General features: G+C 45.4%; 1 protein-coding gene across 3 annotated transcripts in view; it reads right to left on the bottom strand.

Annotated features, from left to right (window-relative positions):
* The window catches only part of nr3c2 (nuclear receptor subfamily 3, group C, member 2), a 124,649-nt gene extending 101,001 nt beyond the window's left edge, over window positions 1-23,648 (bottom strand). Inside the window, exons 1-3 of one of the 3 annotated variants that reach the window (XM_066679518.1) lie at window positions 23,565-23,648; window positions 21,899-22,035; window positions 16,801-18,601 (exon numbers count right to left, since the gene is read on the bottom strand). In XM_066679518.1, coding sequence (XP_066535615.1) covers window positions 16,801-18,581 — 1,781 coding nt within the window. In that variant the 5' untranslated portion in view covers window positions 18,582-18,601; window positions 21,899-22,035; window positions 23,565-23,648. Of the gene's footprint in view, window positions 1-16,800; window positions 18,602-21,011; window positions 21,132-21,898; window positions 22,036-23,283; window positions 23,404-23,564 lie in introns of those variants that run through there. The other 2 variants (XM_066679519.1, XM_066679520.1) reach the window with 2 other exon arrangements.
* Window positions 23,649-24,559: the final 911 nt, after the last annotated feature.

The following is a 24,559-nucleotide window of genomic DNA, read 5'->3' as shown; positions in this document are numbered from 1 at the left end:
TTACTTTATTGCTCTCTCACCAGAGAGAGAGAAAGAGAGAGAGACAGAGAGAGGGTTGGGGGGGGGGGGGTGTAGACAGAAAGGAGTACAATAAAGGAGGCGGCGATGATGGCTGCCGTAACAAAACCCAGCAGTAAACAGAGCCTGAGGCCTGTGTCAGGTACAGTGCAGTAAAACGTAGGCTTTGGCAGGAAAGACCACAGTCATGTCCATGGCTGGGTAAGGGGTGGGCACAAACAACATAGCACAACACAGCCAAGGGGTCCAAAAGCTGACTCAAACTACTGTTGCTGTGGCGGAAAGGAAGTTTTAAGTCACAGGACGTTGGGAAGAAATTAACCAAAAAATGTGATATTGATATATTTTACAAACCTAAAAACTAAATACTGAACAAAGAGAGTTTACGGTTATGTACACAGCCATTCTGACGGACTGCAGTACAGCACAGGAAGAGAAGGGGGTCAGCAGAGAGCCTATTCTTTCACTGACAACATGTTACAGAACGCTGTGTTGTATATAAACCCATGCTTAGGACGTACGGTCAAGTTTATAGAAGGTAATTTAATCAAAATACATCAGATCAGGTCAGTAAACAAAATGGACCCCTACTTCTTCTAACTAGTCTTCTCCCTCGTTGTTAATGCACATCTAGAGCTAAAGGGAGCTGTTATTCCAGTCTTGGGACTGCGTTCTCACGGTAGAGCCATTCTCCCTCTGCTTCCTGCTGGAGTTTCCTCTCCACGGCCTTGTCTTTGAGCCTCCTCTTTGGACGCGTGAACTTGATACAGACTCTTTTCTATGAAAAGCCACCCGACACCTGGCTGTGTCTTTTTACCTGCTGGGATAGTGTCATTGACTGTAAACCCCCTCCAATGATTTATAACGTCAATGCCCTAGAGCCCAGTTACAGCGAGGGAATGTACTGTTTATGGGCCTCAGACTAGAGGCGACAGAAAGGGCGCAAAGAATGCGTGTTTGTTTTAGTCACAAAAGTGTGGGAGCGGGACAGTCACGCTTTCTAGGTCACATTCAAAGTCACGGCTTTGGCCTTTCTGAAAGATTAACCATGCGTATTCCAGCTTGGGCTTCCTCCGCGGTGTGCGGCGATATCAAAACGCGCTTGGAAATTTCTAGTCGATTTCTGCTCGCCGTCTTCGCTCTCTTTTCAGAAGCGGACTGGGTCTGACCTACTTTGCTAACCACCCATGCATAACAATTAACATTTTTTTTTTTCTTTTTCCTAGAGCTTTCATTAATGTTCACCATATCCAGCCTTGTGTGGAGGGGAGTCTTTTGCTGCCGTGCCTCATCCACCGAAGAAGTACGCGTTTAGCGAGGAACAAAGAGAAGCTCTTCAGCGTGAAACTCTCGAGCAAAAGCTCCAATTAAACATGAATGATCAACTTGTGCTTTGTTTGTGCGCGTTCATGCACAACCAACTGTATGAAGCACAATTGAGAGAGAGAGAGAAAAAGAGAGAGAGAGAGGCTTTCTTAAAGAATGGTGGCTCAGATGGCCTAGTGACACACATCTATACATACAGCTGGAAAAAGCATTCAGGGCCTGAAGTAATAAGCCTTTAGCGGCAGTCTCAAGTTCATATCAGATGCTTTCTACCTTCATGTGATCCTGAACTAATTATGGATTCTTTGAAACGTGACCTTGAGTGTGAGAAAAGCACTATAGGAATGGTACAGACAAAAAATAAACAAAGCTTATGGGCCGTGTGCATGAAAATACACCAAATGTGCTTCTTTTCATCGTGTTCATACATTTGTGAGAGTATCACATACTGTGATACTGTGAAAAATGGATGGAGAGATATTACACATATCTGGCTGATTATGTACTAAATTTGGGCTATTTTCTGCAACCAATATAGGGCTGGACAAAAATTCAATATCAATATATATCGCAATATAAAATGTTTCAATAAAAAGTATATGCTTTTAAAAACACAATATTTCAACATAGGGTGGCACGGTCGCGCAGCAGGTATGTGTCGCAGTCACACAGCTCCAGGGACCTGGATGTTGTGGGTTCGATTCCCGCTCCGGGTGACTGTCTGTGAGGAGTGTGGTGTGTTCTCCCTGTGTCTGCGTGGGTTTCCTCCGGGTGACTGTCTGTGAGGAGTGTGGTGTGTTCTCCCTGTGTCTGCGTGGGTTTTCTCCGGGTGACTGTCTGTGAGGAGTGTGATGTGTTCTCCCTGTGTCTGCATGGGTTTCCTCCGGGTGACTGTCTGTGAGGAGTGTGGTGTGTTCTCCCTGTGTCTGCGTGGGTTTCCTCCGGGTGACTGTCTGTGAGGAGTGTGATGTGTTCTCCCTGTGTCTGCATGGGTTTCCTCCGGGTGACTGTCTGTGAGGAGTGTGATGTGTTCTCCCTGTGTCTGCGTGGGTTTCCTCCGGGTGCTCCGGTTTCCTCTCCCAGTCCAAAAACACACGTTGGTAGGTGGATTGGGGACTCAAAAGTGTCCGTAGGTGAGTGTGTGTGTGTGTGTGTGTGTGTGTGTCTGTGTTGCCCTGTGAAGGACTGGCGCCCCCTCCAGGGTGTATTCCTGCCTTGCGCCCAATGATTCCAGGTAGGCTCTGGACCCACCGCGACCCTGAACTGGATAACGGTTACAGATAATGAATGAATGAATGAATATTTCAATATACATTATTTACAGCATCTGTCACTGAATGATGATCATTACTGTTGTCAGTTCATTGCACTCTGTTTTGAAGTTAGCTTAAAAATATAAATATTAAAAAAGCCAAGAAGTTGTTGTGTGAAAGTGATGTCAAGTTGCTTTCAGTTCTTGCCAGATATTCTGTGTTTTTTTTTTTATCGATTGTTTATATCGATATCAGAATTATATCATTTTGAAAGAAATTAAGAACTATATTGTGATATAAACATTGGGCGTATCGTCCAGCTCTAAACCAATACACCTTTTAAAATGTTAAAAGTCTCATTGTTGAGAGACAAAATTCCCAGATGTAGCCAAACTTGGGGATTTGGGCAGTCACTTTCCGCAGGCCCTAAAGTGGCCATCTTGTCCAGATTTATCTTTAAAAACAGGATTTCAGAGTAGAGTCAGCGCTCTCTGTAGAAATGATGCACACGGCTTACCATCCTGTTGGAGGCGCTGTGTTTGTTTCTGAGTGAGTGAAAGAGCTTATTCAGAATGTGTTTTGCTATTTAAAAATGAGCTTCTAAAATAAATAAATAACTAAATATATCAAAATCAACTTTGAATCTTCAGCTATGCTCATTTTATATAAAATGCACCAAATCAGTGACACATTGTGATATTAACAGAGACAGGTTGACGAAACGGGCAAAAAGAAGCCACTGGGGCCACTATGGGTAAGGGGTTAAGGTCAGGGGAATCATTAGCATCTATGATCATCTAGCAACTATGTTAGTTTTCATGCATAACTTTAACTGTCAGATACAAAGACAAATATAAAGGGAAATATCACCTTCTGCCACGAGATTGACCCAAAGCGTGCGTCCACATCACCAACAGAATGGCTTCTTGTCTGCATTAGCCTTCTAGCTATGGTTCTCTGGTCTTTAGACTATCTGATCTGTCTTGACACTACTGTGACACCAGTGTTGGTGGGTACTTTTCTTTCTGAACAAATGCATCAATGACCAAACCTTTCGATTTGTTCGGCGTGTCCCTTTAACAACGTGACACAGCTCAATTCCAAGTGCTAGCTTCCATTACGTCGTAGTTTCATCAGACTTGTTGTTCCAGCACCAAACGTCTACAAGAACTAAAACAAAACCTGTCAAAACCATGGGCCACCGAGGGAGTCTGGGCAGGTCATGTACAAACGGGAGAGTGTGCAAACGGAGAAATAACTGTAAAACTTGATGTTTCGGTTTTAAAATGGTGGGGTTTGATGATTCTACGAGTGTGTGAGTGGGATAGAGAGTGTTAAGAGTTCTCAGTCTGAGAGAGTCTCCTCTCCCTTGCAGAAATCTGGCGCAGTTTGGCCGAGTGAGGAGTTCAAATGAGGACAGCCATTCTGAGCCCAGATCCCAAGCGTGCAGGAACTACACTTTTATTAGTGTGCCAGCCCAGCTCTGTCTGCCTGTGTGTGTGTGTGTGTGTGTGTGTGTGTGGACGCATGCGCACTAAGAGAACGTGGCACTTTTTTCCATAACAGCACTATCACTGTTCCACTGTTAGTTGGAGGGCGGTAATTTAAGTCCAGAGTCATTTTTCAAGGCCTGACTTGATTTTCCTTTCAACATAAACTGGGCAGAAGTCCTATCGCAGCAGTGTGCAGCCTCTTGTGTCCAAACCTAATGGGATGTTACAATTTATACTTCACTTGAAGTATCAGAGCCTCATGAACAAACACTGGACATTGTGCTCGTTTCCCAAAGACACTGATGGCACTCTGTTAGCCCTGGTGTCTTATAACTACATCCATGAGCATTATTGTTCACACATTTCGTCATATTTACATATTCATGTATGAGCTTGTCCTCCTTTTGCTGCACATCTACTCATCATCTACTACTCTTCTGGGAAGGAACCTATTGGAACACTGTTGTAAGTGTTTGATAGTATCCTGCCACATGGCTTTGAATCAATTCAGTTTGTTCCTTTCTGATGAAATCTTGGACGGATTTATGGCGCTTTTACAGCAGCTATGGAATCTTTTACAGCTCTGTCCATCACTGAAAATGACTTAATTTTTCCAGCTTCCCTCAAATTTATGTAGGACAGAATATTCCCACAAACAGCACGATGGAATATAAGCATCATAGCCCTTTTAAACCATGTGTCTGCAACCAAACCTGATTTATAACATTAAAAACAGTAGTTACAACCTTTGGACGTTGGAGTGTACACCACAGGCTCTCAATACAAACATTCATGCTCAGCACCGATGGGTTATTTATGCCGTGTATCATCCATGTTTTAGTTCATCAAGAAGCCTCGGTGAGTTTAGACGCTGATATTGTTGACAGATTCATACTGGCATCGCTATTGGTTGCTCATTGTTGAAGAAATACTGAAAGGTGTTGGATTTGAATAGTCACACGTTCGCCTGGACGTGCCGATGTCACAGCGATGGACGTAAACGACCACCCTGTCTTTAACACAGTCACTCTGAGGTATTTGGCCGAAGAAAAGGTTTTACTGTGTCTAACTGTTTAAAGCATTAGTCTGATAAAACCACACAGCTTCACACACAAGCAATCAGCCAAGGCATGCTTAGTGTCCGAACCTAAAAATAATGAGGCTAATGTAGTTCAAAAGTGGAGTGGAGACTAAAATCCCACCAATTAGCACAGCACAAAATGTAGACCTTAAGATGGTGGTTACTATTTTTCTTTAACTTTATGACAGATCTTTAATGTTGTAGATATAGGCTCAAAACGGAGCTAACAAAGAATGTAGAGCAACATACAGAACACGGTGCACATATAAGGTCAGCAGAGCTCATAAAATGGACAGTAACGGTACAAACAAAGAGGTAATTTTATGGCTGACCATTGTACAGTGGAACCTCTACTAATGAACCCTATACTAATGAACTTTCCAAGATACGAACCGGGCATTTGAATATTTTTTGCCTCCACCAACGAACCACGACTCTAGAAACCGAGCCAACGGCTGGAAATGGCCACTGACCCCAATAGGCGAGTCTCCCAGCGCCCCCAGACTTGAGTGAGCTTTTAAGATTAGCACATTGTAGCAGACATCAAAATTCGTACTAAGTTAAGACGTATCTACGCTTCGTCTCCCCACGTTCACTGCCTACTCTCCGTTATTCCCCCCACCCCCCACCTCCCGTCATACAGCCAGTGCCTGTGTTACTCCTCCAGCCAGTCGTCACGTCTTCAAGGTAGCGATGTGTAACCACTTACAACTTTATTATTTCTTTTTTATTACTGTTACCACTGTATTTCTCTTTTATTTTTACACATTAATGGCTTTTCCATTATTTTAAATGGGGAAAATTGACTCGAGAAACGAACATTTCCACTTACGAACCGGGTCACGGAACGGATCAACGGATCGTAGGTAGAGGTTCCAGTGTATATCTAAATTTTTAAAGCCCATTATTTTACTACAGTAATATGTACATAGCTACAGTACGCAGCACCTATAAACACAGCACATGGTCACATGCTCACATCCCACGCTAATCTGTGAGCTATAAGTTTCCACTGCTTGTTAGCTACATTAGCTTCACAGATCCAGATCAAAACTTCAGACAACAAGCATGACTTCACACGGAGGAACGGGGAAATTGTGTAAATGCGAGTTCTTGCTTTGTACTTTAATCATTTGCTTGCAACTTTAGAAGCAGAAGATTTAAACCCTTTTCTTTAGGAACTGGATTTACTTGCTAGGGCTCACCAGCTACAGGGAAGCAGGTGTGTGTGTTTGTGTGTGTGTGTGTGCTGGTCGAACCTGAAGCCGTCGTGTCCTGCGCAGCTTCAGCGAGGTCAGGATATAATAGGACATTAGTATCCTGCCGCGTCTGAATTAATCAAATCAATGCCGTCCATTAATTTTGTAGAAGAACATACAATTAACAGCTTATTAGCGCTCTCTCAGGGATATGCCCTTTCATCCGACGGAGGAACATTGAAATTTGGCTTCACTCCAGTGCAAAGCGTTCCCTTCCTCTGACTCGGCTGCTCTGGCCTGGAGTTACACACTCTTACACTTATACACACACACACATGAATACAAACCATGCGAGGCCTACATATCGATTACATCCAGCTCACAGCTGTGGCTACAGAACGCTGGAGATAGTTCTCATACAGACCACTGTCCTGTTGGGAGGTCAGTCAAATACCCACAAATATGAGGACCACTTCTTCTGACCACGGATTTTCACTCAGAAAATCAAGAAAACAAGTCATCTGACAGAGGAGGTTGGACAACCATGACTGTCCCTAGTGAAGTTTTTTCTTGGCTGTAACTTCCCTCTGCATGAGGCCTATATGTAAAATAAATGTATTTATAAACTGCTGGAGCTGGTGGCGAAGATTTATAAGGTGCTGTGGATGTGACATACCCAAGTCTGGCTTTGTATGATGCATAAACGACTGCAGACACATTCATAGCACTGTACAGATTATATACACGAGTATCTACAGCACACATGCTCCATTTAAGCAGTAAACATGGCCCTGTAACATACACAGCTCTGGTATCAACTGTACACTCAGAATGAACTGTAGCCCACACATAATGTCTTTAATGCCCAATAAAATCCAGGCAGAGAAATGTGGCCTAAATAAACTGGAACGAGATTTCACATATGAAAGAAAAAAAAACTAAATTCACTACATTCACAAGGTAATCCTGCGTATAAAAGTAGGTCAATTTGTAAGAGTGCCTTGTGATTATTTATTTACTTATTTATCACGGCCACAGTGCGATGGTACGATCAGAACAAGGGTGGCGATGGAGAATGAGCTTTGGCAGAATGCATCTTTCCAACCCCTAATAACACGGAGCACGGCAGAAGGAATAATCCGGAATAATCTCATTTGTTCAATGCAAATTTAATAGGCTACATAAGGGAGCGTGTTTAAAGAGGCACGAAAACTGTGTGATGACCAAAAAATTACAGAATTGAAAAAAAAATATCAAACCCCCGCTACCTCGTCTTTCTCTTTTCTTTCTCTCTCTTTCTCAGAAAAGCTCACACTCTGAATCATTTACTCTTCTCAGATGAGCCGATGTGTTTTAATTAAAACCACTCCCTTGTTTACCTCAGCAATAAATACAGTAAGGACAGAAAAAATAATTAAAATATGTGAAGGGCTGGACAATGAATTAGGTTTGTATTGGAATTTTTGGGAGGCACGCTGGCGCAGCAGGTAGGTGTCGCAGTCACACAGTTCCAGTGGTGTGTTCTCCCTGTGTCTGCGTGGGTTTCCTCCGGGTGACTGTCTGTGAGGAGTGTGGTGTGTTCTCCCTGTGTCTGTGTGGGTTTCCTCCGGGTGACTGTCTGTGAGGAGTGTGGTGTGTTCTCTCTGTGTCTGTGTGGGTTTCCTCCGGGTGACTGTCTGTGAGGAGTGTGGTGTGTTCTCCCTGTGTCTGCGTGGGTTTCCTCCGGGTGACTGTCTGTGAGGAGTGTGGTGTGTTCTCCCTGTGTCTGCGTGGGTTTCCTCCGGGTGACTGTCTGTGTGGAGTGTGGTGTGTTCTCTCTGTGTCTGTGTAGGTTTCCTCCGGGTGACTGTCTGTGAGGAGTGTGGTGTGTTCTCCCTGTGTCTGCGTGGGTTTCCTCTGGCTGCTCTGGTTTCCTCCCACAGTCCAAAAACACACGTTGGCAGGTGGATTGGAGACTCAAAAGTGTCTCTTTCAGTGTGTGAGTGAATGTGTGAGTGTGTGTTGCCCTGTGAAGGACTGGCGCACCCTCCAGGGTGTATTCCCGCCTTGTGCTCAATAATTCCAGGTAGGCTCTGGACCCACCGCGACCCTGAACTGGATAAGGGTTACAGATAATGAATGAATGAATGAATAATGAATTTTTATTCTCCTTCCATTCAATACTGTCTTAAGTAAACTAGTATTTAACAGTTGTAAAAATCACAGCTGTAATCACAGTTGTAAACTGTAAAATATAATAATAATATTGTAAAATGTAAACTTTAATTGCATTATTGATCAGAATTGTAAAAAATCACAATGTTATTTTTGCCCTAGTAACATTTCCATTTTGCTCAATGTGAAACGTCTACTAGCATTGGATACATTTGGAATGAGCTGGAGTTGTGATCTAGAACTAATCGTCCAACATCAGGACTTGACCTTACCAACGTTGATGAGGCAGAATGCAATTCAATCCTCACATAAATGTTTGTATTATCGTATTAGGCCCACAGATGGACACTAACGTTCTGAAATGAACGTGGCTTGTGCATTTCTGCACTAAACATCTGGACCAAACAAACCTCGTTTTTCTCATGACCCTTGCTGCATGAGACATGCTGGAGCTTGTGGCTCTGCTGCCACTCACACGCGACCCCGAAGCATGAACAGATCAGCTCTGATGAGTGTCCTGACACTTCTGCTCTTTCACACATTCACACATCTGTCACAAAAATCCAGCACTCCTACAGAGCCGCGAGTCCTTTATCAACACGCGGCTCACAGAAACACAATGATCTTACTTATGGATCAGTGAATGAACAAAATAATGAATGACTCTCCTCCCCCACTGCATTATCTCTCCCCCTCTCTCTCTCTCTCTGCCTGTTTATTTCTCTGAGCTATTACATAATAGTGAGTGATTCAGTAATGCGTGTTATTTAATGTAGATATCAAAGATCTGCAAGCAACAAAAGGCTTCAGTAAGAGAGCTAATGGCTCAATGATAGAGGGACACAAGAGGAGGTGGAGGAGAGATACAAAGATAAAATTCAGAGAAAGAGAGAGAGAGAGAGAGAGAGAGAGAGAGAGAGAAAGAGCTGGGGAGGAGGGTGCTGTGATAAAATGACAAGAGAGGCATTGTTTGTGTGTATTAGAGAGAGAGAGTGTTAGAAGACAGAGAGAGAGAGAGAGAGAGAGAGAGAGAGGAGAGAGAGAAGAGTCAAAAAGTTAGAGTACAGAGAAACGGGAAAAGGGTGAAAGAGAGTAGAGTTAAAAAGAAAGTGAGAGAAAGACAAAGGCAGAGAGAGAGAGAGAGAGAGAGAGAGAGAGGTGTAGTGTGTATATCTGAGTGTACAGTGGCACATGGCACAGTCTTTAGTCTCTGACTGTCATCCAGAGTGACAGCGTGTTTAAAGTGGATCTCATTATCTTCTGCCATATGGGTCTACTTCAGGGTAACAGTCACAACTCAGCCCCCACCTCGCTGTCCTCTCGGGGGGCTAGCAGCCCCTTAAACCATGAGAAACGCTGACACAGCACCACTGTCGCCCTAGGACTCGTCCTGACTCTGATTGCAACAGATTGCATGATAGAAGAAGCTATATTCTACTACAATGTACACACACTTCATACACACTGTACACACGGTTCACACACACTGCTTCACTGTACACATACTGTACACACACTGCTTCACTGTACACACACTGCCACACTACACATACTGTACACACACTGCTTCACTGTACACACACTGTACACACACTGCTTCACTGTACACACACTGCCACACTACACATACTGTACACACTGCTTCACTGTGCACACACTACACATACTGTACACACACTGCTTTACTGTACACACACTGCTTCACTGCACACACACACTGTACACACACTGCTTCACCGTACACACACTGCCACAGTACACATACTGTACACACACTGCTTCATTGCACACACACTGCCACACTACACATGCTGTACACATACTGCCACACTACACATACTTTACACACACCACACTGCTTCACTGTACACACACTGCTTCACTGCACACACACACTGTACACACACTGCTTCACCGTACACACACTGCCACAGTACACATACTGTACACACACTGCTTCACTGTACACACACTGCCACACTACACATACTGTACACACACTGCTTCACTGTACACATACTGTACACACACTGCTTCACTGTACACACACTGCCACACTACACATACTGTACACACTGCTTCACTGTGCACACACTACACATACTGTACACACACTGCTTCACTGCACACACACACTGTACACACACTGCTTCACCGTACACACACTGCCACAGTACACATACTGTACACACACTGCTTCACTGCACACACACTGCCACACTACACATGCTGTACACATACTGCCACACTACACATACTTTACACACACCACACTGCTTCACTGTACACACACTGCTTCACTGTACACACACTGCCACACTACACATGCTGTACACACACTGCTTCACTGCAGACACACTGCCACACTAGACATACTGTACACACACTGCCACACTACACATACTGTACACACACTGCTTCACTGCAGACACACTGCCACACTAGACATACTGTACACACACTGCCACACTACAAATACTGTACACACACTGCTTCACTGCACACACACTACCACACTACACATGCTGTACACATACTGCCACACTACACATACTTTACACACACCACACTGCTTCACTGTACACACACTGTACACACACTGCTTCACTGTACACACACTGCCACACTACACATGCTGTACACACACTGCTTCACTGCAGACACACTGCCACACTAGACATACTGTACACACACTGCCACACTACACATACTGTACACACACTGCTTCACTGCACATACTGTACACACACTGCTTCACTGCACACACACTGCCACACTACACATGCTGTACACACACTGCTTCACTGTACACATTCTGCCACACTACACATACTGTACACACACTGCTTCACTGCACACACACTGCCACACTACACATACTTTACACACACCACACTGCTTCACTGTACACACACTGTACACACACTGCTTCACTGTACACACACTGCCACACTACACATACTGTACACACACTGCTTCACTGCACACACACTGCTTCACTGCACATACTGTACACACACTGCTTCACTGCACACACTGCCACACTACACATGCTGTACACACACTGCTTCATTGCACACACACACTGCCACACTACACATGCTGTACACACACTGCTTCACTGCACACACACTGCCACACTACACATGCTGTACACACACTGCTTCACTGCACACACACTGCCACACTACACATGATGTACACACACTGCTTCACTGCACACACACTGCCACAATACACATACTGTACACACACTGTTTCACTGCACACACACTGCCACACTACACATACTGTACACACACTGCTTCACTGCACACACACTGCCACACTACACATGCTGTACACACACTGCTTCACTGTACACATATTGTACACACACTGCCACACTACATATACTGTACACACACTGCTACACTACACATACTGTACACACACTGCTTCACTGCACACACACTGCCACACTACACATGATGTACACACACTGCTTCACTGCACACACACTGCCACACTACACATACTGTACACACACTGCTTCACTGCACACACACTGCCACACTACACATGCTGTACACACACTGCTTCACAGCACACATACTGCCACACTACACATACTGTACACACACTGCTTCACTGTACACATATTGTACACACACTGCCACACTACATATACTGTACACACACTGCTTCACTGTACACACACTGCCACACTACACATACTGTACACACACTGCTTCACTGTACACATATTGTACACACACTGCCACACTACATATACTGTACACACACTGCTTCATTGTACACACACTGCCACACTACACATACTGTACACACACTGCTTCACTGCACATACTGTACACACACTGCTTCACTGTACACATTCTGCCACACTACACATACTGTACACACACTGCTTCACTGCACACACACTGCCACACTACACATACTTTACACACACCACACTGCTTCACTGTACACACACTGTACACACACTGCTTCACTGTACACACACTGCCACACTACACATACTGTACACACACTGCTTCACTGCACACACACTGCTTCACTGCACATACTGTACACACACTGCTTCACTGCACACACACTGCCACACTACACATGCTGTACACACACTGCTTCACTGCACACACACTGCCACACTACACATGCTGTACACACACTGCTTCACTGCACACACACTGCCACACTACACATGCTGTACACACACTGCTTCACTGCACACACACTGCCACACTACACATGATGTACACACACTGCTTCACTGCACACACACTGCCACACTACACATGCTGTACACACACTGCTTCACAGCACACATACTGCCACACTACACATACTGTACACACACTGCTTCACTGTACACATATTGTACACACACTGCCACACTACATATACTGTACACACACTGCTTCACTGTACACACACTACCACACTACACATACTGTACACACACTGCTTCACTGCACACACACTGCCACACTAGACATACTGTACACACACTGCTTCACTGTACACACACTGCCACACTAGACATACTGTACACACACTGCTTCACTGTACACACACTGTACACACACTGCTTCACTGTACACACACTGCCACACTAGACATACTGTACACACACTGCTTCACTGTGCACACACTGCCACACTAGACATACTGTACAGACACTGCTACACTGTACACACACTGGAGCAGCTGCAGTCCATTATCGTCTTAGTGCTGGAATTTAAAAGCCTCTGGCTCTGACTGGTGCTGTGATTCCTGACTACTGACATTACTGCTGATCTAGGATCAGCTCCACTGACCTTAATCCTGACCTTAGTCTCTGGAAGAAGAGTCCTCCAGGCTGAAAAGCAGGAGAAACTTAGGGGAACACAACTTGAGTTTGCTCTGCAAGTCTGCAAAAGTTGATAAACTGTGTCTACAAACCCATGTCTGAGCCAAGCCCAACTTCCCTGCGGTCAGTTTTAATCAAACACACAGTGTCAACGTGTGTTTCACGAGGTCAAAATCCTCAATACATCTATAATTTTGACAGATTATTTCCAAGCCATTTACCAAGTTTCGGTTTTAACCGCTCAGTTTTACCACTCACTCATATTTCATTCAGACTGTGGTGGCTATTGACGTAAACTCAGCAAAGTCATGGAGCCATAACAAAAAGAACAATCGAATTCATTACGTCTCACACTCGGGGCCTAATTATTCGTACCGTTAGGCCTTCTGAGTGCATGGATTGTTTTTTTTTAAATCATGAATCAGCAAAAAGTTTCCTTTTCAACAACACCAGAATTAGTTTAGGAAGAAGAGGTCAAATAAGGTGATACCGTTAAACAGGAGATTTGAATGAATGCCTTCATTTACATGATTCCATTCCTTATACCTGTTTGCAGGATCACTATTTAAATAGTATCAGGACAGCTATGGAAATGGCGAATGTAAATAATTTGCGGTCATACACAAACTAATGTTACAACTGCACCATGGAATTGTTCTGTACTGACACACAAAAACATCTTAAAGTGAGCTTTGATTCATTTTGATCAACAGAAACAGAAAGAGAGTGGGACTGAGAGAAGCTGTGTAAATTAGCATCATGCTTTAGTCTAAACACAGCCAAAGACAGCTAAGCATGATGTAGCAGCCTTCAAATGTGCTTTTTTTGGGGGCAGTTGCACTTTAAAAGCTCTATACTGCTACTGCTATCATTAGCCGGCTTTAGCAAGCACGCATGACTTGCTAATGCTGTTTTGAAGGAGTGCCTGGCTAACTGTTCTGGAGCACATGAGAGCTAGCGGGCTAGGCTCTTAGCAATTGCTCTCTTTCAGAATAGCATCAAAGAGATACACATTCCAGGACACACTAAACCCATCACATGTTCAGTCTTACTCCTCGGCCAGCCTTACAGCCAGAAAGACTCACTGAGTTTGGGTTCTAATTTTATAGCAGAGCTACCATGTGTAGCTACTGCTCTGTTTTGGTCAAAGTCTCTGCCAGTGCTGTGCATGAATGTTAGCTCACAATAGCAGTGGCTAACGAGTGAACATGCTACTTTAAGTCTCTGCCTCAGATGCCCTGCCAACACAGGAACTGGTACAAATATACAGTATACGCCTGAGATCATTTGTATTCAGCTTCAGGTGCAGGTATGTTTATAGGTATCTATGCCAATGCAAAGTATGGGCTAGAGGGGTAGTGGAACTGTGTTCTCTAGAGTGATGGTGCTCTGTACAATAATTATATTATCTAATAATCTTGTACCCTAATGCAATTAAATCCTTACTACAATCTTCCGTGCAATGCTTTTTAATATGCAGACAATAGCCAAACATGTACTAGATTAGAATGAGCATCAATTTTCTCATAAAATCACTTATACTGCCCCTATACATCACATTAAAATAAGTCTGTTGTTTTAATTCTTAGTCAAATAGCTCTCAAGTTTCTTATTCATATTAACAAACAGAAATACAGTTTACCCCAGGATTAAGCAAAAAAGTCTGGCACAGAGAAAAAAACGAAAAAGCCTCCAGCTAGTCAGCATGCTAATCAGCTAAGCACAAGACTGTTCAGTTAGCCTTTGGGCCTGTACATTCAAAGCAACTCAAGAGCAGAGATGGTCTCAGGTCAGTTTTTGGAACTCCTGTCCTGAAATCTAGGACCACAGCCTCACTCTAGCTACCGCTTGCCTATAGCATACAGCCGTAGCAGCTAGTATCCCTGTTCTCTGTGCTCAAATGACAGAACTCGCAATGAAGTGTATTAGAGCCGGGTGAGCTCACCCTGCAGGGCTCCAGTTTGCCAGTGTGCTTATTGTCTGGGATTTCCTGCAGTGTCCAAGCTCATAAAAATTATGCAACCAGGAAGCTTACTATCTGAAGCCCATACATTTATGACTCCAGTAATCAGCAGATAGTGTATCGGTTCCAGTTGTCTGCCCAGAATAGTACGGCTGGTGGCAGCCCAGTATTCAACCCCATGTACAGTACCTTATCTTCTGATTCAGTGTAAACAGTGCTGCTCTGTTCTGTGCTCTGAGATTACATAACCACTTCACATAATATCCCGGCAGTGGCCCAGATGCAGGCTACTTTATGGCTGCACTGTTTTGTTTTATTTTCCTGGATTCTAGTGTTGCATTTTGTTGCCAGCGACCATTAAAGCGCTAGCCAAACGGCCGGGTCAGAGTAAAAGGTGAGCGGCCTCTGTTTTGCCCCGTATACTTGAGTACATTGACACACATTTACTCCCCCACTCTTTTACCCGTCTTTTCCACTGTTTGTTTTCATTTGGCCACTCCACCCCGCCACTGTTTATCTCATTGTCTTTGCATGGCAAAAAAAGGCTGTCAGCCAGCCTTAATTATTTATGATCCAGCTACATAATAGCAGGACCTCATAAACCCATAAAGGCATATATTGTCATGGCAGAGGTAATTGTATGGTACATGTAGTCGTGCCAAAGTTAGAAGTTAAACTTGCCTTGGGTTTACAGTGAGGAGAAGCCATCAATATAGAGACAGAAGGTCATAAAGTATTTAATAGCAAAGGTCAGTTTTCTGACCTTTTGCTGGTGCTGCAGAATGGAGGTGAATCATAACACTATCCTGGTTATCCATCATTTAGACTTATATAGAAACTGCAAACAATACAAAACGCACGTATCTCCAGCCTGGGATTTGTTTTTAACCAACTTCCAAGACAAGATCCAGTAGATGTTCAACAGCTGTTCAATGGCTGTCCCAAGGCAACGCTATCTTCCTAACCCTGTCCATTTTGCCTGTCTGTGTGTGCGCATGAATGATTCGGCTGTTTTTCCAAAGCGAGTCCTTTCATTCTCTGAAACATTTCCAACGTAATTATCATATGTACTTGCAAGCAATTTAGCACATCATAACTACCATTCACACAAAGTATGTAACCGTGAAAAGCCCCATAAAATACCTGGAATGCCAAAATAAATTAGACATACCAATTTATAGAATTTGGTATACAAAGATCTTTTCTTGTTAAAGGTTTGATGAAAGCCACTGAAATAGTAAGAAAGTCTACAACATTCCCAAACCAAAGTGTCATAAAGAGACCTGAATCTCGTAATTATGCAGGTAACAAAATCATTACGGTTTCACAGAATCTGGCTGCAATGTGAATTCACAGCTATCTTGTTAAGCGCATGACGTATGCCAACAACCTCCTCACTTCCTGTTCTCTGTTAAGATAAAGCAATAATAAAACCATGCCTTTTCTGCCCCTTACCTTGACATGTTGTCTGAGAGGCAGCCAGGGCCTGGGAAGCCATCCACTCGGGTCTGAGACAGGCCTGGGCGTGTTTTCCACGTCTCCATTAGCGCCGTAACTGGAGAAATTAGATTCAACAAGGGGTTTGACTGGTCCCTCACGTCGTGCCGCGAAAACGACATTGTTCCTTGTGCTCCGATCTGGTAATGAAATGAATGTCCACCTGAATTAACACCGACAATAGCCGACGCGGGCACGTTATTATTCTCTTGGTAATAGCTGCCATCACTGGTCTCCTGTTTAATCCCCTTGGGCAGGTCATTGTTAGGAAACACACCAGGCTCGTAGTTGCCATTAAGAGACGAAACGGGAGGTCCCAGAATCCCAGAGAGACTGTATTCGTCGATATTATCCCTCAAGGACAAGTACGTGGTCTCTGAGCCCGAGAAGAGCCCCATGGGCTGCTGCGGTTCACCGTAGTGGGCATTCGTGCAAGTCATGTCTCTGTTGGGCTCCACTTTGATCTGAGACACAAACGGGGAATGTGGCACATGGCCTTTACCGCCGCCCAGACACATACTCCTGTAATCTGTGTCCGGCTCATTCTTAATGTACTTCACCATCCCCATGGAGTCCATACCTACATTAAAGATCTCCCCATCTATGTTCTCCACCTTGGGGAACTCAAAGCCTTTGAAGTCATGTTCCCGGACCTCCGGGCTGTGGACATCATTCTGGACCAAGCCTAGGCCGCTGGGAGGGCTTGAGACGGAGAAGCTCCTGGAGGGGTTTCTGGGACTGGACATGGCCATTGAGCACATGGTGGGTGGACTAGACATGGACGGCCTCAGGTTGCTCCCGCTGCCTGTGGGGCTGGACACGGACGATCTTATGTTGGTGCTGCAGGATGGAGGGGTCCTCACGCTCCCCATGCTTTGAGGGCTTGAGATGGGGGACTTCATCACGTTTAAAGGGCTAGCCAGTGGCTGGGGAGACCCAACTGTGCTTGATTCCACTGGGCTGCAAGTACTGGAGTTGCGATGGTGACCTGGAGCCAAGCCTGTACCAACCGGACCCAGACTCGCTGGGCTGCCGATGGAAGGGCAGTTGGCGCCGAAGTAGGTAGGACTGGTGGTGGAAGTCACCATGTTGTTTCCAGTAGGGCTGGAGATGTTGCTGGAGTTCTGAATGGGGCTGGACAGAGCCGTGGCCAGTGCGGAGGGCGTTGCCACTGTGCCTACGACGCAATCCCCGAGGTTTCCATTGGGCAGCTGAGGCATGCTTGGAAATGGTGTGGGTGGAGCTTTCATGTTGGGGCTCCTTGCTGTTGCTGATTTATTTTGCTCGACCCCTCGGCTACAGAGAGGGTACAGTTTTCCAGGGCTACTCTGGCAACCCCCTGGAGGACCCTGCTGACCAAAGGCGTACTCAGCCTCCCTCACGGCGTTCATATATAGGCCCATAGACTCAGCAACCGTTTTGGAGAGCTCTTTAGAGTCTACATCTGGTTTGCGGTTGTGGAGGGAGTTGTTGTTGTTGCTGAACGCTGGGAATCCAAGTAGCTGGTTTGGATTGAGGCGAATGGTCGGTGCCTCAGCCTTCTTTCCACCGCCGTCCTTAGAGGTGGACACTGGGGCACTGGACGAGTTGCTCCCGTTCACAATGTCCATGAGGACATCGTTGTTCATCAGGCTGCCCTCCTCTGCCGTGCAACTGTACTCCATGGATCCTGGCGCCTGAGCCCATTTGTTTTCGGTGTCTGTACCTTCGTAAAAACTTTGGTATCTTTTGGTCTCCATGCCTGGATCATTTGTTAAACCTGGCAGGTGTTAGAAAAGAAGATGCAGTTACTTTTTCTGTGAACATATCTTTCTCAGGTTTTTTCTTTTTTAAAAAAAACTTAGAGGTGTTTTTTTTTATGTGTTATGTGTTATCATTAAGCAGCTGTTCAGAGATGACACATGTCAATGAAATCTTTAAAATAATCAATGAATACATTTGAGAATGTGATAATGCGCTTTTCTCTGCACCTCAAACTTTTGAAAGTTTGTCCCAAAAGGAAACCATAGCATATATTTCCAAGTTCAGGCGTCATACTTACAACCTATGAGCGGTGTTGAGAAGCTGCCAGAGTGTGGTACAAATTTGCATAAACACATGTAAAGACACATTTCTGCAAGCTGAACTGCAATTATTTATTTACACCTGCTTTGATTAATTCATTTTCCACCACCTCTTCATCCTGATCAGGGTCACAGTGGGTCCAGCGCCTACCCAGAATCACTGGGCCCCAGTCCAGTCACCCACACGTACATATCGGTGTCAAACAACCAACCAAGGAGCAGGGACTGGAGCAGACACACCAAGCTCCTCACAGACACAGACATGAGGATCGAAAACAAGAGCCCGACATCCTGGAGCAGCGCAGCAGCAACAGCCGAAACGCCACTGTGTCACCATTTATTTATCTATAACGTTTTTTCAATTTAATCGACTTACTCACGTTTATGCAACACTTGGCAGGAATAACTAAAGAGAACTGGGTTCTGTGGGTTGTAACGATAGTGCATAACTATCTAGAACCATATACCTTAGGTGTACAAAACACACGGATATCTGCATGTATCATTCGTTCATTTTCTACACCCAGGTCACTGTCTGTGAGGTGTTCTCCCTGTGTCCACATGGGTGTCCTCCCACAGTCCAAACACACACTGGTAGGTGATTGGTTGTGTGAAATCATCCACAGGTGTGAGTGTGTGATTGAGTGTGTGATGGGCTCTGTCCTGTGTGTGTTCCTGCATTTGTCCAATGATTTAACGCAGACTCTGGGCCCATCGCAGCATAAACATTGTCGTATATATCTCCACTGCTTTAGTTCAGAGTGTTTGAAGAACGCTGCCACTTTATTAAAGGGTAGAGCTTGATTAATTCACAATAATAAACACAGCATGTAGCGTCAGTGTTATGGAGCAAGATCTACAAGTGTAGCTCCAAGTCTTAACCCTTTAACTGCCTGCTTACTGCTCAGTTATAGCCTACATTCAGCAAACAATATCAGCTGTAAACTCGAATGAAGCTGATACGTAAGTCATGGAGTATTTAATTCATGTAAAAAAAAACGTGGATTGCAAATTAAAGACACACAACTCTACCTTAACAAAGTTGACAGCAGAAGTTCAGGAGTGCGCGCGCTCTTGTGCTAGTGTGAGCGCGAGCGTGCTCCAAAGCCGGACGAAAACAAGCCCCCGGTTTCAGGGGCGAGGCTGAGGAACCTCTGATCCCAGACCAGCGCTCTTTCCCACTCACCGCGCGATGGGAAAACGGTACACGAGACGCAAAATTACAAAAGTGGCGCAAGGTCAGGGCAAGTCTCGCGCGCAGTGGTCCTTGTGGGCTCAAATAAGAGAGCTGCTGTGCGGTTTCGAATGCAAAGCGTTTCAACGCGAGCTGTTGCGCGGGACGTTGTGCAAAGGGGACTTTAAAAGCAGTGACGTAGTTTCGTGCACGATCTCAGTGAGCGGCTCTTTAGGGGCTATTTAGGGCTACACTGTTAAACACTGAGGGGTTCCTCAAGGGTTCTGTGGTTCTGTTCTGAGCAGGGAGTTCGATATGGAGTCAGAAGCATAGCGACGTGTTCTGCTGGATGGAGAACGTGATGCATGTGGTTCTGTGGATCACCAAAAAGGGTTCTTCTATAATAAAAAGCTGAAATTATTAAAGAACACTTTTTATGGTGCTCCATAGAACCAAGTAAAACACATTCTCCGTTCTGAAGAACACGCAAACGGCTCAGAAGAGAACTTATGGTTCTAAACGACCGTTGTGTTTATTAAAGAACCCTGGAGAACCCAATTTTTAAAGACGGTATAGAACCAAACCATTGAAAACCATTAAAAACCATTAAAGCGTACATTGTCTATGAGAGAAACCTTGTTATAACATTGTTATAGGTCTTTTTTTTTTTAAAGAACCTATTTAAACGGTTCTAGAGAGACACAGTGAGAGATTCCACTCTTGTAAAGAGTCATAGATCCCCTGAGTACTGCGCAGAACGCTGTGCTCGCTAAGAGTGAGTATAGGACAGTAATATAAGTTTATTCGCTGCTGTTTGTGAGGCTCGCGGACAGTTCCACTGTCGCGCGTGCTTCCAAAACAACAACAATAACAACAACAAAAATAATACTACAAATAATAATAACAATAATAACAATGAAAACATACAATACCACAAAATTAGTCGCGCGCCAAACTTTTGCACAGTTCTCGCGCGGACCGGCAGCCTCGCCTCGTGCAGCTCAGTCCACTTTCGCTGGGGTTGTGACAGTGACGCAGTTCGTTATACCGCGAACTCCCCTCCACTGCGACCCGCGCCACCGACGCCACGGCACCGCACGCGAGGCGTACAGGCTCCTCGCCGAGAGTGTGCACGCGCAGGCGCGCGATTTTCACCGTGAGATCGTGCAGATCGAGCCAAACGCGAGCGTTCAAGCTCATCGGCTCCAAACGTGCACGGAGTGGGGCGCGCCCCGCGCACGAGCCTGTCCTGCCCGTCTCGGCTGCAGCAGGCCCGCGGCACAGAAACACGGAATAACGCAAAGTTGTGCAGTGCACTGAATCCGCTGCATCAAGAGGGGGAGGGGGGGGGGGTGGAGTTCGCGCGGCGGATCCGTGCACGGCGAAGCAGAGGGAGAAGCGCGCGCGGCGCGAGACGTGAAATGCACATCCACGCTGTGCAAAAGTTAGAAGTGCATCAGAATCAACAGAAAGTGTAGCCGCGCGGAGCTTGGAGTGAAAGCTGCTCACAAGCTGCTGCCAGCGATGACTGCTCCGTCAGCTTCAGCGGCTGTGGTGCTGTCAGTGCTTTTAGACTATTACCGCTAATATATTAGTTATATCACTGCAATTAGCAGCGTTTTTGCCACTTCAGAGTGTGTCAGCAACACACACACACACACACACACACACACACACACACCCACTGCTCCTAAGTTGAGAAAGTGGAGCGCGCGCGATTAGTAGCTGCTGTCACCCTGCCGTGTTTACATTTACCACGCTACGTCAAACAATCTTCTGTATTCATTGATTTGGCTCGTGCCGATCTGACCTTCATTACCTTGATTAAGTCATCCAGGTGTTGTCAGGTGTCTCCGTCGCTCCGTTTAAATCCAAACAGCGCGAAGTTTCTGCCTCTCTCTCTCTCTCTCTCTCTCTCGTCCACTAGTTTCAGCTCCGTGCTGCGCACATCACGCGCTGGGAGGAGGAAGAGGAGGAGGAGGAGGAGAGAAAATAATAAAAATTAAAAAAAATAAAAAACAAAACCCTAAAAGAGCCTGTCAACGAGTTTGGAGTCTCGTGCACGTGACTTGAAAGGGTTACTTGCTCTTCATCTGAGCGCGCGGGTGCGTTTGCGCGCGCGCTTAGTGTGTGTGTGTGTGTGTGTGTGTGAGTGTGAGAGAGAGTGTGTGTGTGTGTTGGGAGCCTGGCGACTGCAGACTGCTCTAAAAAAAATGATCCGGCTACGTCACTGGCTCCGCCTACTGCACCGAGTCCATGAGAGGGTTAGAGGAGGAAGTGGTGGTGGTGTGTGGGGGGGGGGGAGGGGGGGGGGGGAGATTGCGCGCTCACGAGAGGAGGGAGGGGAAGTGAGGGTGGGGGGAGGGTAGACGGTAACTATCCGGCACAGGTGAAGTAAGCATTTTGAATAATATTGGGTGAATCGACTCAGTGAAGTGAATCGGTTCTTTCAATGAATTGAAGGTTCGGTTCCACCGAGTCATTAATTCATTTACTTTCTTATATTTTCCTCCACAGCCTGTGACTACAATATTTGAATTCAACAGACTACAACTTGTACGGCAAGGCAATGGGACACATATCACGTGGTACACACTGCTAAAAAAGTCATTTGAAATGTTCAGTTCTCTTTGTTTTGTCGTTCATAATACAATTCAATACAGCTGAGTCGAACTAGAAAGTAATAGTTCGCGAAGCGAGTCAACTGCTTCTCGTGAATGAATCGATTCATCTGAAAAGATTCATTTAACAATGAAAAAGAACCGAACTTTACTGCTGTTCTCTTTTGTGTTTGCTTTGGGATTTATTTGAAGGTGTGACTTGGGATCACATCTGACATCTGTCTAAACATCTGGAAAGATCCAGAGAACATGTTTGTGGGTTTTTATATATATATATATATATATATATATAAACCTACCTATCTTTTATTCAAAAGAGCCCATTTCTCTCTCTCTCTCTCTCTCTCTCTCTCTCTCTCTCTCTCTCTCTCTCTCTCTCTCTCTCTCTCTCTAAGCTTGAATTGAGGTCACGGTCTGACGAGGTTATAAAAATGATCAAAAGGACTGACCAAAGTGGGGAATGTTCCAGAATATATTAAATTCATCAATGTTTCCCCCATCTGTTCTGATCCTGAGAGGAGATACAAGATTTTGTGACAACAATTACATCGCCTTTATGTATCATGACTGTTTATATGCAAACCTAATGCTGGAGTCTCACTCAACGTTTTCCTCTGTTTTTCTTTTCTAGGTGGTCTGTTGCTGCAGGGGTTAACACACACACACACACACACACTGAGCTTTCCCGCCCAGAAACCTGTTCTTTCAGCTGCTGGCTGACAGCACTGCTGAAACATAAAGCTTACTAATTCAAGAGCCAGAGAGAGAGAGAGAGAGAGAGAGAGAGAGAGAGAGAGAGAGAGAGAGAGAGAGAGAGAGAGAGAGAACGTTTGTGTGGGTGAGTAGGAAATGTTAAAGGGTTACCTCTGAAAGGCTGTGTGATTATGAAGCTCTGTACACTGAGAGTCTGACTGCATGTTTTCTTCTTCTGTGCAGACCTACATTCAGGACTGGATCTACAGCACAGAAACCAGGAGGATCTCACCACCAGGTGGTACTACAGTTCACTTCTGACTTTGGGAAACTCAGCAAAAACAGTCTCAATTCAGCACTTTCCAACAGCTTCAAAGATGTGAATCACACCTTTTTAAAAGAGTGACAGTAAGGACAGCTGCTACTCATCTCTTCTACTCGTATTTTTAACCAGAGTTTGATGCTGGATTAACTACTTGTTGCTGTCATATTCAGCACTGGGTGGAACTGAAAGACTACCATTCATTCAGTCATTCATTCATTATCTGTAACCCTTATCCAGTTCAGGGTCACGGTGGGTCCAGAGCCAACCTGGAATCATTGGACCCAAGGCGGGAATACACCCTGGAGGGGGCGCTAGTTCTCCAGGGCAACACACACACTCACACATACAGACACTTTTCAGTCATAAATCCACCTACCAACGTGTGTTTTTGGACTGTAGGTGGAAACCGGAGCACCCGGAGGAAAGCCACGCAGACACAGGGAGAACACACCGCACTCCTCACAGACAGTCACCCGGAGGAAACCCACGCAGACACAGGGAGAACACACCACACTCCTCACAGACAGTCACCCGGAGGAAACCCACGCAGACACAGAGAGAACACACCACACTCCTCACAGACAGTCACCCGGAGGAAACCCACGCAGACACAGAGAGAACACACCACACTCCTCACAGACAGTCACCCGGAGGAAACCCACGCAGACACAGGGAGAACACACCACACTCCTCACAGACAGTCACCCGGAGGAAACCCACGCAAACACAGGGAGAACACACCACACTCCTCACAGACAGTCACCCGGAGGAAACCCACACAGACACAGGGAGAACACACCACACTCCTCACAGACAGTCACCCGGAGGAAACCCACGCAGA

Source organism: Hoplias malabaricus, chromosome 8 (assembly GCF_029633855.1).
Source record: "Hoplias malabaricus isolate fHopMal1 chromosome 8, fHopMal1.hap1, whole genome shotgun sequence".
NCBI classification, from domain to species: Eukaryota; Metazoa; Chordata; class Actinopteri; order Characiformes; family Erythrinidae; genus Hoplias; species Hoplias malabaricus.
This window is presented reverse-complemented; position numbering and strand designations above follow the sequence as displayed.